General features: G+C 37.3%; 1 protein-coding gene across 1 annotated transcript in view; it reads right to left on the minus strand.

Annotated features, from left to right (window-relative positions):
* SPHKAP (SPHK1 interactor, AKAP domain containing) overlaps window positions 1-16,637 on the minus strand; it is a gene marked incomplete at its 5' end in the record, with an annotated part of 97,641 nt that overhangs the window by 51,761 nt on the left and 29,243 nt on the right. The window contains one exon of the mRNA XM_080349993.1: window positions 399-501. Coding sequence (XP_080206119.1) covers window positions 399-501 — 103 coding nt within the window. The remainder of the gene's footprint in view (window positions 1-398; window positions 502-16,637) is intronic.

Genomic DNA, 16,637 nt, shown 5'->3' on the forward strand with positions numbered 1-16,637 from the left:
AAAACTGTTTCATGAAGGATGCTCCATTGTGTTGACCTGAGAGAAGAGAGGCTCTGGATGTTCAAGCTGAGTCCCAAAAACTTGCCAGCTATTGAGGAGCAGTCCTGAAGGTATTCACGCTAGGCATATTGTCAAATAATGAGGAAAAATAGGAATGTCCAGGGGGAGTTTATCTACCGTATATCTATAATGCATTTTGAGACCAGACAAGTATAGACCAGGAAGACAAAATTGCAAGATACCATAACAGCGCCCAGAATTTATTTTTCTATTATCAGTCCTTTTCTTTTTTAGGTATCAGTTAAATTTTGTTTTCCCCAATGAAGATACAAGCTAAAAAGGAAAGCCATAACCTGGGACATATCTGCCTTTGAATATAACATAAACTTAGAAGTTACCTTCTTACATGCTGTGACAGAGCTTCCCAAACTGCTTGCCGAACTGTCTGTGCTGCTGCCTTGGTGCTCTGGGACTTCATGCATCAGTGGAGATTCAAAGTTGCTGAAGAACAAAAAAGAAACAAACCCCCAAAAAATTCTTTCCAGTGGCTCAGCTACATAGGTAACTCAAATGATACCAAAATACAGTTCAGTAAAGAGATGTAGCTTAGGTTATAATAAGCTGTCTATACTCTCCTTGCTGATGTTACCAGTCTATTTATTAGCTTAGTTTTCCGTTTTTGGAAGACTCTTCTAAGCTACATATTTTGGATCTAAAGTAGCAGAACAACACCTTTGAAGACTAGAAAATAGCATATAGCTGCCTATAACCATATCTGGCTGTCTTGAATGACACTGTAAAAAGTGGTAGTCTTGTTTTCATTAGCGAGCAGCTTAGAGCAGCAAATTAAGTACTTGCTGCATTAATTCAGCTTGGTAGATAAAATAAATGTTTACTGCATTTTTACCTGCCTGGATAGAAGAAAACGGGTAGCAACTAAAATGTCAAAAAACACAACAGGAGTGGTTGAATTTCTTAATCTAGATGGAATAGCTTGATACACTGTAGGTTTAGAGCAAAGGTAAATCATGCACATACTCTGTTTTGTGAGTCAGCTGTACACAAAACCAAGCTCTCTCAGCCAAGTTATTCGCATGCACAGCTGGTATCACCCTTCACACTTTTCTTTTGGAATGGTTCAGGCCAGTTGTGTAAGATCTTCCTCCATATAATAATCAAACTGTCACAAACTTAGTGAAGCTTCTCTCTCTGGACATGATGTCGTTGCACTTAAAGACCACAAAGTGTTAAAGGGCTGTTTCTCCAGAAACGTGATAGGGAAAGAGTATCCTACATGACCAAGTTCTACTTCCCAAATTGGGTCTCTAGAGTACCTTTAATTTATTGCAAGTCATCTCTGACAAGATGTGGAACATGCTGTGATAGACCACAAGTGATTGCAGCACCATGGCTTAACTAATAATCTTTCATCAGTTCCAGTGGGATACCAGAGCATGTGCAATTTGCTGGTATGCTCAATTAAGAACTAAAATGCATTTTTGTAAGTCACCTTCACTGGAGCTTAAGTCAGTATGTTAAAAGGAGGCTACTTTCACTCATAGCCCAAACCCACAGGCAAATATTGTCTAAGTTCAGTACGCTCCTTGATAAGTCCACATTTAGATGTGACCTCTGCACTAGGTACAACTGCGTACTCTCAGCAGAAGCTGTGCACTGCCTCTTTTTATAAGATGCATCATTTCTGCAATCTAATAGTAAATTACAAATCAAGTTTGACTTTCGGGTTGAAGTACAAGGCCTATTGTTTTCTCCTGCTCTACAATGAGAGGAAGACTGAGTGGCTTTGCCACTGCTTTGTCCTACAGGGACTTGATATACTGATAATGAATGTTTGCTTTCAGTTACACTGTGTGCAGGGAACCGAACTTCTTGTACATAAAGTGTTGCTGAGTCTAAAAGCAAGGAAGATGATAGTGTAGCCACTAACTGAAAGCCATTTTGAACTTTAATTAAACAGTACAATAGTACAATAAGACATAGCTGGAAAATATAGATAAGGAGTCACATTCTGGAGTACTAACAATTTTGTGCTGTCTCTGGATGATAGTCCACTAAGGGGTAGCACATTATATGTTCCATATAGAAGTAAAGCTGTCTTCCTAGTCATGCGGAAGGCAAAAAGATTTGTAAAATCTTCTTAATCCTTTAGAAATCTGTGTTCTTAGCAAAATAAACCCACTTTTCATTTGTAATTATAGAAAAGCTTGTTAAAAGTATATGATAAGTGAAATACATGTAGAATGACATTAAATGTTTTGAATGAGAAAAGGCTCCACCTCAGACTGAATTTCAGATAGGCAACATCAACTGCCTTTGGTGTTACTGAAGTCTGGTAAACCTAAATTCTCTTGTCAGCTATCCTAGTCTTCGGAGCTGCATTTCGTGTCCCACTGATTACTCAAAAGCACAGGTAAAATCAGCGACTGTGTTTCAGAGGACAAGGGACAACACATTTACGAATATCCGTAACACTTTCAGAGCTCTTTTTTTGTCTTAGGATTTATGTTTCCTATGCTGTAACTGTAGAGCAGAACCCTTGTTCGCATGCTGCATTGCAGTTCAACTCTAGCACCGTGCTATTGATATCAACTCCAGGCTCCCACTGTTTGCAAACAGGTTCCTGCAATCAGTCACTGAAAAGCCAAAGAATTTTAACACATAAATGCTAAGTTATGAGAGCTACTTTGGGTAACAGTTTCAGATTCCACAGCCTTTTCCTCAGTGAGTTTATGGGTATGCAATTTCTAAAAGAAGTGCAGAGAAATGCACAGCCTCACACCTTGGTGACCATTGACAGTCAGCTACAGGAACATCTCTTGGTATCACAGAAAGGTGACATGCAGCAGTGCATACTAACTGATGGAAAAATGAGCACCTAGCTGAGGTTCTTTAGGCTGGACATTCAATATCATAAACCTGAGTCTTCCGTAACTCAAGGAAGTGCAGTGTATGAGGTTTTGTCTAGATACCTTCAGATTCATGGGTCTTTCAACATGGAACACAGGTCCAGCTTTTCAACTTATCTTTTTCCGTTATCTCTCAGATCAAAGCTTCCTCTTTCTTAATTCTCTGGGCACCCTTTCTAAGCTTTAATTTTCAAGATGAGATTTCTTAAGAGACCCTCCTCAGGCCATACAGCTCTGTCACCTTCGCTCTGTAGCAAAGTCAGCAAGATAAACCTACTTTTCATTAGCTCTCCAGGGAAAAACTATTCTGTCTTTGAGAAACTGACTGTTCTCATTAGTTCCTCAACAGCAGGAAGCTGAAAGAAACTGCTGCAGAGATGTAGCCGTCTCATCATCAAATGATAGCTTTGCATTCATGTACCCTACTCATTACTTCACATTAAGAGTTTACACAAAGCACTAGTTTTTCAAGGCATCTGGCAGAGATTGGTGCCTTTTCACTACAAGATAAAGCAAGCTGTTGAAAGTTTCAGGTCTTAATTCTCACCTTTGCTTGGCTCCCCTTAGATGTGCCCATTTGATTTAGAGCTACCACAAAAGGCCACAGGCATAACAAGGAATCCCTGTTAAAGATGTCTCCTTTGGTGTGAGAGATCTTAATTGACAATTCACCTTTTGCAACTGAAGCTGGGAACTTTGGCCTATGACCCAGTGTTAAGAAGTATGCCATTTTCATTTTAATATTTTCATTAACAGGAGTCTCCACAGTCACTTATTTGCCACCAGGGGCTGTCTTACTGATTCATGAATTATGACTGATACTTTTCCTGCAAAGCTAAATGCTCTCATGAAGAATGCGAACAAATTTCTTGGAAATTAGAGGACTGTAGTAAATAGCTATGAGGTTTATGGCACTAACTGTAATAACAATACATCCTTTATCATTTACCAAAATGCAAGCCAACTGCTTCTATTTTCCTACATGGAATAATTCAAAAATACTGACCTTGATGACTCAAGACTTAATCAAAAATACACAGCTGCTCCTAAAAATAATTATCTTTGCAGATGTGGCAGATGGTGCTACATCAACTACGAAGAGGTAATTTAAAGAATTCCCCAGGTTACCACTAAAGAAAATTAATCTTGTGAAACAATATCAGAAACTCCAATTTCCTACCATCTTGAACAAGCATAAGCAGTTTCCAAAATCTTGCTGTTCAAGAGTCTTTCCTAAGGAGCAATTTCAATAAATAATAAGTGACCATTATACATATATTTTGAACAAATCCTATTATAGCCTAGTGCTTTTCATCTCTTCATTATGATTCCTCATCTCAGCATTTTGAACATGCAAAACATACTGATCCATGAAAAAAATAATCTTGATGAAGGAAGTGAACAGAACAAACACAGTGAGGTTTCTCAGTGCAATTAACTCCAAGCTATAGTCGGCTACATATCTAATGTTTTGCTAATATTTGTAGTGAACACCATGACCAACAAAAAAAGGAATTAATCTCATTTTGAAATAGAAATATGAGACAAGTGAAAGCATAACAAAATACTTCAGCATATTCTTACCTTCACACTAACAAATAAACATGAAAGCTACACAGAAGCTGCGGAAGGCAGCTGCCTTAATCCAGATCCTAAGCAAGCAGCAGTTTTGAAAGGCTTGCAGCATTCAAACGGCATCCCTTAACTTCAAAGCCTTTTTGAAGTGGGCAGACCAGTTAAACTCTTTCTTCATGCTGCCTTTCAGATTTTACAGTTTTAAAATTTACCTTTACATGTAAACAGGTCAATAAACTCACTAGCAGTAAAACCTTTAGATATAACAGTGTCAAAGTTACTATTTTGTTCCATAGAATTGTTTTTTATTCAGTCTGGATCATGTGTGTACTTCAATCAGAGCACACAGATGGTTAGTCAAACAGATGCTCCATAAATACCTCAAAAAAATGTCTTTCTGATTTTGTTATGGATTTGGAACTCATGTGCAGAATGTAATTGCTGGCAATATCAGGGTCTGATCTTGTAAGGTATTCATAGACTTGTTTCAGTCTCCCTTGGCTGCTGTTGACTTCACTGGCAACTGACAATACCGAAAACCTCCTGTCCTTATCAGACCCGAGGGTTTATGCAGTCTAACAGGTACAGGATTGGGTTGCTAGTTTTACAGATCACTGCACTAAAAAGAGTAGAAGTTTAAGTGCTTTATACTCAGATTGCTTATTTCATAATATCTATTGGGTACTCTCGATTTACATTTCATTTTTATCAGTGATACAGCTGCAAGAAGGTCAGGTCTTTAGCTACATGCTAGTGAAAAACAGGAACAGAGAAAAGGCAATCCATACCGTGGTACACCACACAATAAAAAAGCCTTTTCCTTCCACATTCACAGAGCACTGAATGCCCTTTATTCTGCTCCAAATTTAAAAAGTACAAATAAATCATTAGCAATGATCAGCCTTCTTTCAAATCATGTTTTAAAAAATTATAAAAAAACAGACAAGTTTTATTGAAGAATAAACGTAAACAAAACTAACTACATTTTATATGATCTACTTAGAAATATTCCTTCCTTCCTGTATTTACTGATTGAATTATTAAAGGAAAAATAACAAAGTTTTATGTACAAGTCTGATAAAGTTCTCCACATGCAATAGCTATGGCTGGGTATACTCAGAGGAAAGAGTTGACAATCAAATCAAGGAGTTGGCAATCAGGAACTGAATGACAAATGATTGCAGGGGTTTTTTTGGTTGGTTTGGTTTTGGGTTTTTTTTGGTGTCTTCTTTGTTTGTTTGTTGTTGTTGTGTTTGTTTGTTTGTTTTTCTATTTTTTTTTTTTGTTTTTGTTTTTGTTTTTTTTTTGATGGTTGACTATATTTCAGGAGTTTACAGACAGAGAGTCAACCTGATACGATCTGGGCTTTTGACAACAGCTGATAAGCATCCTGCCTTTTTCGCATCAATCCCTGGATTTGACATGACTTTAGGACAATTCCAGGCAGACATTTGTTATGCTGGTAGAATGGCTACTTACTAAGGAAACCTTCTAGAAATGACAGGTTTAGACCTTGGTCAGAAGAGATTACACAAAAAAGCACATGAGGAACCATGAGATCTCTTCCTGGTAGGGTGCATAAGGCGAAGAAAGAAAATGTCTAGAAGGATATATAGGATGCAGCATTGGTAGCAATAATTTTTGAAGAGTTCTCTATTTGGAGGATTTTTAGAAGGTATGAAAAGAAGCCCTGGATCAACAACTAGGAAGCAGACAAGGTCTGATGAGGAAGAATGATTAAGGGAAAGATTAAGGAACAGACCCTTAAATTCATGCAGGGCTAAAGGACTGCACCTTATGGAGACTGACAGAAAGACAGCCAAGACTGCTTCTGTGCCCCGAAAGCAAGGAGCCTGTATTTGGCTCTGGAGTGCCAGCTAGGTGGGGAACTAAGGCACTGTTGAGGGTTTGACTGCAGGAGAGATAAGAAATCTTATTAAGGGAAGGATTCTCCAAACTAAGTGGGCACTGCTGATCAGGAAGATGATTTTAAAGAGAGACTGAATTCACTATGTCCAGACACAGGTATTACAGAAAAAACACAATAAGGCAGTTTCATCTCCTTTACAGCAAAGCCATGGTCTTGCTACTGTTTAAGCCTACTAAGTCAGTAAGAAGCAATATAAAGTCAGAAATACCCTTAAAAAGATGTCCCACAAAAAAATTCCATATTCACTTAGCGTATGGACGTGTACTGTACAATAGCAGCTGTCCTTGTGCGGTAGAAAGGAGAACAAAGAGAAACACTTGTTTTTCCTCTTAAACAAGAATGTTCATGACTGTGTGTTTATTAAGCAACTTACATTATTACTGCACTTTTGATGGCGATGCCTATGCTTAATATAGATTTTGTTGTTAGTGCAGCACTGTAATATTCCAAGTGTGTGATGTTTCTTTTAAAGATAATGGAAAAAACATTGTAACACAGCTGGAATCTGGTGCAATTTGGTCCAAATTAAATACATAATAAATGTGCCAGCAGCTCCCACAGATTTCAACTAGAAATGGAAATTCTCAGCGTTTTTCAGAATGAAGTCAAGGATGTTGCAAATTAGGCTCTCACGCTATAAACCACTGAGAAATTTTTAAAAGTCTATTTTAAATGTTTTTGTATCTGAGAAACAACTTGTGTTCTCTGACTGCTCCTCTCATCCTTCTGCTGTGTACAAACTGCCAGGTGGGCATTTCAGGAGAAACAGTGGAACATGACATAGGAAGAAACAGATGATTTCATGTGGAGGATGTTAATCTTGGCTTAACTAGTTTACTAAGTATGTTTTAGCACCATGTTTTTATTATATAGCCAAACTTCACAGTCAAGCCTCCAGACCAGCTTTTGCCATTGACCCGTGTGTTTCTGATTCTGAGCGTTAGAGCAACAAGACTCAAATACTGACAAAACAGGCCTCAAAGTGCAGCACGTGCAATCATGTATTTCACTGACAACTTTTCTTAAAGGTTAGCTTTTAAGCATCTCAAATATAGTCTATAAAAGCTTTTCATTAATTAAATTCAAGACAGATACTAAGTATTTCTGAAAGGAAGAGAAATGTGACAAAGATGTTCGTTACTTAAAAGTAAGTGTGTATGTCATGATTTTATTTGAATAGAAAATGCATGTAGTTAATCAAAGCTTGCTAGCTGTTCCAGTGTTTTCCTTTTTAGATTGATTACAAATCAAACAGAAAGTGTGACTGAAACATAGTAGGTACTCAGGAGTATGTGCATGATAGGGAGGTGAACATTACTTTCATGTTTGAATGGCATGTTTCTAATGTTCTGCAGACTTTCTGAAATTCTTTGTCCCTGTTCTCCTCAGAAATAATAACTCTGGCTTTGGAAATCTGAGATTAACAAAGAGCTGACTTGTTACCAGATATTTAAGAAAGAAGCTTGGGAATTTCCTACTGTCATAGAATCAATTCCAGGGACTTTTAAAAAGGTAAATGGCAAAGCTGCTTGTTAGTGAAAATGCACTAGTAATACTGGAAACTCAAATTTTTAAATACAGAATCTGAATTATGGAACAGCTTGAAGTCCTGGGGAAAAAAAAAAAAGAACTATGTGTAATACCAGCCAAGAGGCCATGATATCATGCTATACAGTGATCTTCATTACAAATCATGAGATGCTAGAATTAACTTCAGCATAGTATAGTTAAAGATGCAGGTTTTCATATCACAGACGTTAATGTTTCTGAATACTAAAGGAAATTATAATAATTTTTTTTTCCAAGTGCCTGAGGATTCCCCAGCCATCAATAAGCCACAAAACTTATCAGAAAAGCACAACAACCTCTTTTTTCTTTTCCTTTTTTACCCTCCCACCCCGCTTCTCTTTTTGGGGGCAGCATTGTTCTAATTCATGAAGGAGGTAGCACATTAAGTGGAATGATGAGATGATAAACTTCATCCTCAATGTAACAGTGGCTTGCAGATAGTTTGGCAGGCCATCAAAGACATTTTATTCTTCTTTTTGGCAGAACAGGAGATCTAAGCAGGTATTTTGAACCCACCTGCTCGAATTTCTCCTTTTTTGCCCAGCCCTGAGAGAATTAAGACTTTGCTGTTGGGAGCAAAGTCAGAATCTTTGGTAGATATTCTTCCATGGAGACTCTACCCTTCTTCTTCCATTCTCAGAAATAACATTACGCAATTGTAAAATAATTTCTACAGCTGTAAAAATGAAGACAATTCATAGTCTATTGTCATTCATTTCCTTGGATAGGTAGCTTCACCAAGGCATCTATATATTCAAAAAACAATTGGTCAAAACTACTCAACATGGTTGTGATGTTGGTCCCTATTAAACTCAATTTGTCTGTGGTAAATATTTTATTTTAACAGTATCTAAAGTACTTTCAAAAGGACCTATCTAGTAAATGTATTAGTTCTTCAACTCCATTCTGGTTTCAAGCCATTTTTATTTGAAAGAAAGCCAAATTGGTTTAGATTCCTGCTAAATATTTCAAAATACTGTTTAGGATTATAATAGTATTCAGAAACCAGTTTGTTTTTATCTTAACTAATGATACCGGAAGAGTAAAACAATAGTCTAAAAATAAGCATTTTCATTTAAAATATTCACAGAAATTTCCTATTCTCTTTAATCCAGTATTGTTTTTATGACCACCCGCAGTTATATTCATAAACTATTTAAAATGTCAGGGTACATTCTGAAGTTATTTTAGTGCCAAAGAATACATTCTGTCACTGCTTCTTCACAACAAATCTTATTTTAACATAATTTACATGCCTGAAATATTCCCGAACAATTCTGATTTGCTACTAATGTCCCAAAGGAACACAAATCTTATAAATTTTGATGCTAAGTTAATATGTCAATAAGTAGCAATCTGTGACAACTTATAGAAAACAGGGCCACTTGTTTAAAAGTATGAGTTTTTTAAATGTCAGAGATGTGAATAAAATGAAGCTGTCTCTAATTATCTTGGCTTCTAGTATGATAAAACATACTTTCGTATAATTCTATCAAGATACTCCAAGCATTGTCTTTGGTTCAGCTTGCTTGAGTTTGTGAAACTTTTTTTCCATGGACTGTAATGTGATTAACGGGATTGAGTGGCAGGTATAAGGCAATATTATCTTTCTTTTTTTCCTAGCTTATACCAGTGTCAGGAAAGCGTGAGATTTCAGTCCAAGAAATTATGATTGAGTTTTTTCGACAAGATGAGTCCTTCTTCTTTCTACCCTCTAATATTGACTGCCTTTCTAACTATATATAAGGAACATATGACATTATCTCTTGACAGTCTAGAGGTGCATCTGATCAATGAGTTATTAATTTAATTAATCTAATTTTTTTACTTGGCGGCATGATGTAGAAAAACTGCAGAGCTTCTTCAGCCATTGCCTTACAATGAAGTTCAAAGTAACTATGAAACTGTTGTGATAACTATGTTTGAAATTTTTGACTTGTTCTTGCTGTGATGTAAAAGGTCCAGCAGGACTATCTGTACCGTTGACTGAGGTCCGATTAAGCTCTCAGATAACCTTATCATTACTTGCAGTGTGATTACGTGAGTACTTGCTAAATTGGTATTCTTACATTGACACCTAATGCAGAAAATATAGACCAGACCATGTGTAGACAGAGATTTTCAGTTATCTACCTGGAAATCAAGAGGAGATTTTGTTGCAGAAAATTTGAGAGAGATTAAATTGCTCTTTGGTGCCACTTGCTCTTCTTAATGCTTGGTCCTTACAGACAGAAGTGTTTCTATTAGATGTTAGTTCAGATACAGACAGGTTCACTTGCACCATAATCTAGGAATAATGCTACAATAACCAGTAAAGCTGACCATGTAGTTGTATCATAACAAAAAGGGTACATAAATTGACCATCTGTATCATAACCATTAGCTTGTCCAGGCTTCTTTTTTAAAAATAAGAATAATGCAGCAGCATGAATTTTTTGTATTTTGTAATGCATCCAGAAGTGCCAAATGGCTGTAAGTCTCAGTACAAAGGAAGCTGAAGGTGGTCACTGTCTCTGGGGCAGGGACGTTACACCGCCTCAGCAGAGCCTAGCAGCAACCATGTTCTTCCCGTTAACTTCATTAAGAGCAGAGGTTGCCTCTTGTTTCTTAAGTTTTACTCTGATCAGCACTGCAAACACTAAGCTTTTTTGATACAAAGGAACAACAACAACAAAAGATGTATACGCTTAAACCCCAGGTTTTGCAAAATTACTCTAGTTTTGTTAATGGGGGATCACTGTAACAAATTCAGCTGGAGAAAAAAACAGTATAATAGCGAGGTCTAGTTCTGTATACCCCAAAAGCAACCCATGCAAAAGTCAATCTCGTTCTATGGCTTTTTTTTTTTTTCTTTGATTACTGCATTTGGATTATTATTTGTATTATTTGTTATGGTGTATCTCTAGTTTCTCAGTAGTTACTCAGTTATTTTTCTAATACATGATACCTCAAAAGCTATGCCTTTTGAATCAGAAAATCACCTGTTAAACTCAGATATTATGTGCTTACTTATGAATTAATTTTACTTCTATAATAAAAATCTGCTACTGATTATAGTATCCAGCCCAGAGACACCTCTCTCTCATACTTGGATGTGTTATTCCATAATGTACAGTACTGATTTCCATAATCTTAGAAACATGGCTATACTTCTAGAAGTATCAAAACTTTGTATTTGGCAACTATATTAACATTTAAACTACATCATGCAAACCACTGATACAGTTCATATAAGCTACTTGCTTTTAAGAATGCAAACAACGTGGCCATCGGATTTCACTGGGTTTTTTTGCATATAAACTCTTTAATAGTCGTGCTATTACTTCAGTATTTTTACATATTCAAGAAGCAATTAAATTTTTTATAGTTGAGGGGAGGGCCCTATTCCAAATTTTGTGTGAGAATAATGAGCTTTTCATTTCAATATCACAGCATGCAAATATTTTCCTTTAAAGATAAACGAGCTGTTCCTTTTTATTGGATGCCTACAATGGTAATACAGATATTTCACTGAGAAGGAAGACATTGCCTTGACGACACAGAAAATGAACAATCTATAGGCACGTTACTGAACTGTTACCCTGCTGATTTGATCTCTTCCTTTTTCAAATTGAAATAGCATAGACAGTTATAAATTAATCTTGAGGGAAAAAGATTCTGATCTAATTCAAACACGGTTCTGAAAACTGAGAGACACCTTTTCTTTCTCCCTTTAATATTCTGAAGAGCCACTGCATGTAATGAACAGCTTCACTGCTGGCAGAGATGTGCTGTGCCTGGTATGTGAAATTCTGCTATCTCACAAGGACTAAATGAGGACCACTGAAGTTTTACATTTTCAAAAGAAAATACAAGTCCAATCCTATGCAACATTCTAAGTAAACTGAGCCTTCACTGAAGGGAAACTACAGTGCCCAAGTAATTTAAGATTACTGCACAGACAAGCACTGCAGCTCACCTTGGCCTGAGCACTCGCTCTTTTCCTACAGGTCTGCCGCTGAGGTGGATGGTTTCACCCAAGCTTTCTGGATTTACCCTGCCCATACACCTTGTGCTGCCTCTCCAACAAGAATATTAACATCCATACAAGAAAATACCTACAGTTCTAACTGGTTACATAGTTGCTACTAAATAACTAACTCTATACTATATCCCACCACATGGGTGTCTGGTGTATCTTTGGGAAAGCCAATCATCAAAGTTAAACTATTACCCAAATCGAGGAATCCTAACCTCTGTGCATCTTCTTGTTTAAAAAGTTTTAGATGTAACCCAAAGATGTCTTAGTTCAATTAATCCTGGTTTTCAGCAATTTATATAATCAATCAAAACCTCTCCAGAAAACAAAAACCTTCTGTAATGCTCAGAAGCTGGTTGTTGCAAGTGCATGGAGGCAGCTCAGAATAGAGTGTACAGGGTTAGCCCCAGTCTTAAAAGTTACCACTTAGGGTTATACAGGACTCATTGACCACTTTTGAATTTCACTATCTGGGAAACATGCACTGCAGCATCAGGTTCTGTGTTTTTAAAAAGTCTTCTTTCTTTCAGCTATAAATTAAACAAGATTTAGAAAGGAAACATCCTTTGATAAAAAACCACCGACTACCTATTATGTGTCACTGGCATTGGCAGCAGTCTGATATTTGATAATAATCAGGCAAGCCTTGAAGTGAAGAAAATTAATGAGGGAAACCAAAGAGATTAATGAAAACAATCCAAGCTTGAGAAGACTAAAAAAGAAGGTTTAAAATTCACACTGGGCACCAAATATATCCTAGCAATCATGGTATTAATCTGCATGTACTAAATTTGTACTTGTTATTAAAACAGAAATATCCAGTATAATTTTTCCCCTCTGTTTTCAGTGAAGCAGAAGGAAAGTGTACTGTACATACAGTCTGAAGCACTATTTAATCCACTGATAAGCAAAGAACTGGTTAAAAAATTGGGAAACAACCCCAAGTTTCTTACATGGAGCTCCTGAGAGCCATGAAGTGTTTCACAGTGCCCTGTGCCTCCCGGTGCCAGGCAGGCTTGCGCTCCTGCTCCTCCCCAGAGCGCACAGCCAGCACCGTGCTTTGACAATTTGACAATTTAGGTTGCTTTTGATTTTATTAATAGCTGAATTTTTTCTCCCCTCACCTCAGTGAAGGAAAACATCTCTGAGAGTTGTTGCCTATGTTTGACAACATAGGTTAGCTAGGTTAGTGAAGTCTAAAATAATTCCCCATGAAAACAGGATGCAGCATGTCAATTCCAGAATTCCCGCCACTGAAAATCAAACTGACATTGTAAGGAGGTAGTGAATATTCAAAATGATCATGTTAGATATTTTTTTCTGGCTACTTCACTCAAAACATCTGTAAATTCTTCAGCCCATTTTTATTTAAATAAGATTTGTTATACAGAGATGGAAAAATCTAGAGAACTGATCTGTAAGCTATGTGGTCAGTCTCATCAAATATCACCCCTCACCACCTGAGTAGTTGTCTTTGCTTATTTCATTCCACTCAGCACTGACAATTGTCCAAAATAAATTCTTAGTACTGATTCCTGTTGGATTATATGATGCTTTTCTGTTTGTTTGGGGTTTTTTACTTTTTTTTTTTTTTTTAAATGATTTTTTAAAAATGATTTCCACCAAATCTGTTTTCTCTGTTATACAAGATCTGAGCTGCTTTGCTGGACCTCAAGAGCAGCTGTCACCTGAAGCCTGTGACATTAGTGTTACTGTCTAAGTGACCAGTGGCAATGAGTGTGTGCCACATGCCTGCTATCTGTGAGAAAGGTCTGATAGAGCTGCAGCTTTTGGATCTCTTCAGAGCTTTAAATATCCTAGCATATTCATCAAATGTAAAAAATGTTTGGTTTCCAACTGGACCCTATAAAACCAAAAAGGCTTTTCTTAGCCACTCTCTGTGCTTTATTTGCCTACGTTTTCTGCTACACCAGGTATTAGTGAGATGTAGCAAAGATATTTCATTTTGTGTTGGTGATACAAAACTTTTTGTACTACATGGAGAGTTTCATAGAAATAGTCAGACATTCTTTGAGCTTGTTGTTTCACTGTTTAAAATATAAAACTGGCTACTTCTCATCTCTATTGGGTGGATATGCATCTTAATTCTTCTGAATTACTGTTCAGTCTGATGTTGCTTTTAAGCCCTAGCACTGCTTCTATTTCTGAATTGAAGAACAGTATTTACAGTGTGTTGAAAGCATGTGCCAGTCCAGAAGATGTGTCTGAAGACTCTTATATCCCAGCTAGGACCACTTTCAGATAAACAGGTTTGGCCAAAAATTGCATGTGTGTATAGGTTTAGTTTCATAAGCTTGAGCAGAGGAACAGCAGTGTTACCAAAAGGGGTGGTTGTATTTCCTTAGGCAGCCGTGCAACAGCATCCTAAATAGTCACCATCTTAACACAGGGAGACAGAAGCATGGAAGTTCCTGACACGTACATAAAAAATTCAAGTATTTTTCTTCCTGCCTCTCACCTGAAGAGGCAAAGTGAAAGCTGATATGTTAAAGGTCTTAATGTGGTTTTGTTACTCCACCATAAAAAACCCAGTAATTTGTTATAGACCACAGTGCCAGCTTCCTGACTGTGATGTGCACCAAAAATGTCTTAGCTGCTGGAAGAAAAAGTGACAGCTACCAGTACTGTGCAGTTCTCTGCAGCTGCTCATCTGATCCCCAGGGTAAGTGTTCACAGCAAGAAGGTACTGCCAGAAATGGTAATTTATCAGTGGATATCCAAAGGCCACTAGCCTGCTCTGCTGTGCTCCATAGTGGCTGCAGGCATCCAGACCCAGGGCTTATGGTTCTGCCTTCAGATATGGAAGCTGAAGCAAGGGAAGGTATCGAGCAGGAGTTAAGGTGCACCTTGAGTTTATGTGGAACTCAGGTGGCAATTACAGTGTGTGACAGAAGAGTCAGCAAGGTGAGCAGAACTGTGGCCTTGGTTTAGGAAGTTTAGTGTAGATATGGTGTGAATAGCTGCAGAAACAGGCCAGTGCCCAAAGTGATTCTGTAGGGAAGATGCAAAATACTATTTGATTTATAACAGTTTGACAGTGAAAACTTTCTTTGGTAAGCTAACTCCTAAATGTTATCATTCATTGTTTGTATTTCTTGACAGCTGCTGTAACTACTTCCCAATCAAAGTTGCCCAATTACTGTGTGGCAGGCATGATGAGCTGAAACAGTATGAGGAAAAGTTATCTGTCCCATGGCTTCCCAGGTGTGCTTTTTCCCAAGGTTTCCTGGTGAAGGCAGGAATAGCCTAAAATTACTCACTGACCTGGTCACCTTCTTTCCTGGAGTCCTCTGACCCTTATTCACAGACAGAGTGTATGAAGCATATATACCTGTTCAGCAAAGAAAGGGTTACCTTGATTAACAGATAACAAGCAGCTGACAACATACCAGCTGCAGGAGATAAAAGACATGAAAAAGAAAACAGTAGTTCTTGGTGCAAGGAAGTCTGACTTGCTTAAACTACAGGAAGAAAATCTCTCATTCTTCAAGAAGATAAAGGTATGTTGCTCACAAGAGCAAGATAAGCCTTGGCCTTGCCACAGAAATAGATAATGTTTTCTGGGTAATAGAACTAGCTGGGGAGATGACCAGATGGCAGAGCTCTGGAGTGGAGTAGGATTGGTTTCCTCAGTTTTATACACTGATGAAAAGCTTAGTAACAATTGTGTGGATTTGGAAGGTGGTTGTATGCCTATGAGGATGGAAATGTGTAACAATGAAAGCAAGACCACAAGCAAGGAAAGTAGCAGCTTGTTTAATTTGTAATACATTTTAAGACTGTCTCTTTGGAATATCTGTTTCATCCTAACCCAGGTTACTGGGGTCAAGATTATATTCTACCTAATTTTTCTTGTAGAGTGTGAAATATAGGCCATCAGATCAGATAACTTAGAAGTCTCTCTGGCCTTAAACTCTGAGTCTCACTTTCAGATTGTGGCTTCCCACAAAATATTGAAGTTAGTACAATCACCTTGGCATTCAGTGTGTAGAAATTGCATATAAAATTACTATCTGTGATTAACAACAACATAAAAAAAGGAAAAAGCTGAATCTTGTTCATTTCACTCTGAAATACCAAGGGAAAAATCGGGAAGGGCTATTTCTAGGTTAGGCAATTCAGATCAAAGTGCAGAAACATTATTAAGCACTATTCAGTCAACTCTCTTTGAGGGGCTGCTGTACAGCTTTTTGTTTCCTTCAAGTGAATAAAAGCAATTTCTACTGAAAGTAATTATCTCCCACTTAAGCCTCTCCCTTCCCCAACCAGTTCCTCTTGAGTGTGCAGATAGTTATATATCGTTTCACTACCTTCCTTTTAAAGCCTGTGTTTTCTTAGAACTTTATTTCTATCTTTTTTATGACTTGTCTCTCGTTGGGACACTGCACTGGAAACAACTATAAGAAAACAAATTGTAATAATTTGCAACATAAGCTTTTTATCCCTGATAGTCTTTATCACACTTCAATGGTACAATTTATATGATACTTTTGTCTGCCTCCTATCATCAAAATGCAATTTACTTGTGATTGTTGAAAATTATGCTTAACCACATCTTGCATCTCCGGTAGGCTGCTCCTATCTGTGCATCAATTTC

The sequence above is a fragment of the Nesoenas mayeri genome (assembly GCF_963082525.1).
Source record: "Nesoenas mayeri genome assembly, chromosome: 9".
NCBI classification, from domain to species: domain Eukaryota; kingdom Metazoa; phylum Chordata; class Aves; order Columbiformes; family Columbidae; genus Nesoenas; species Nesoenas mayeri.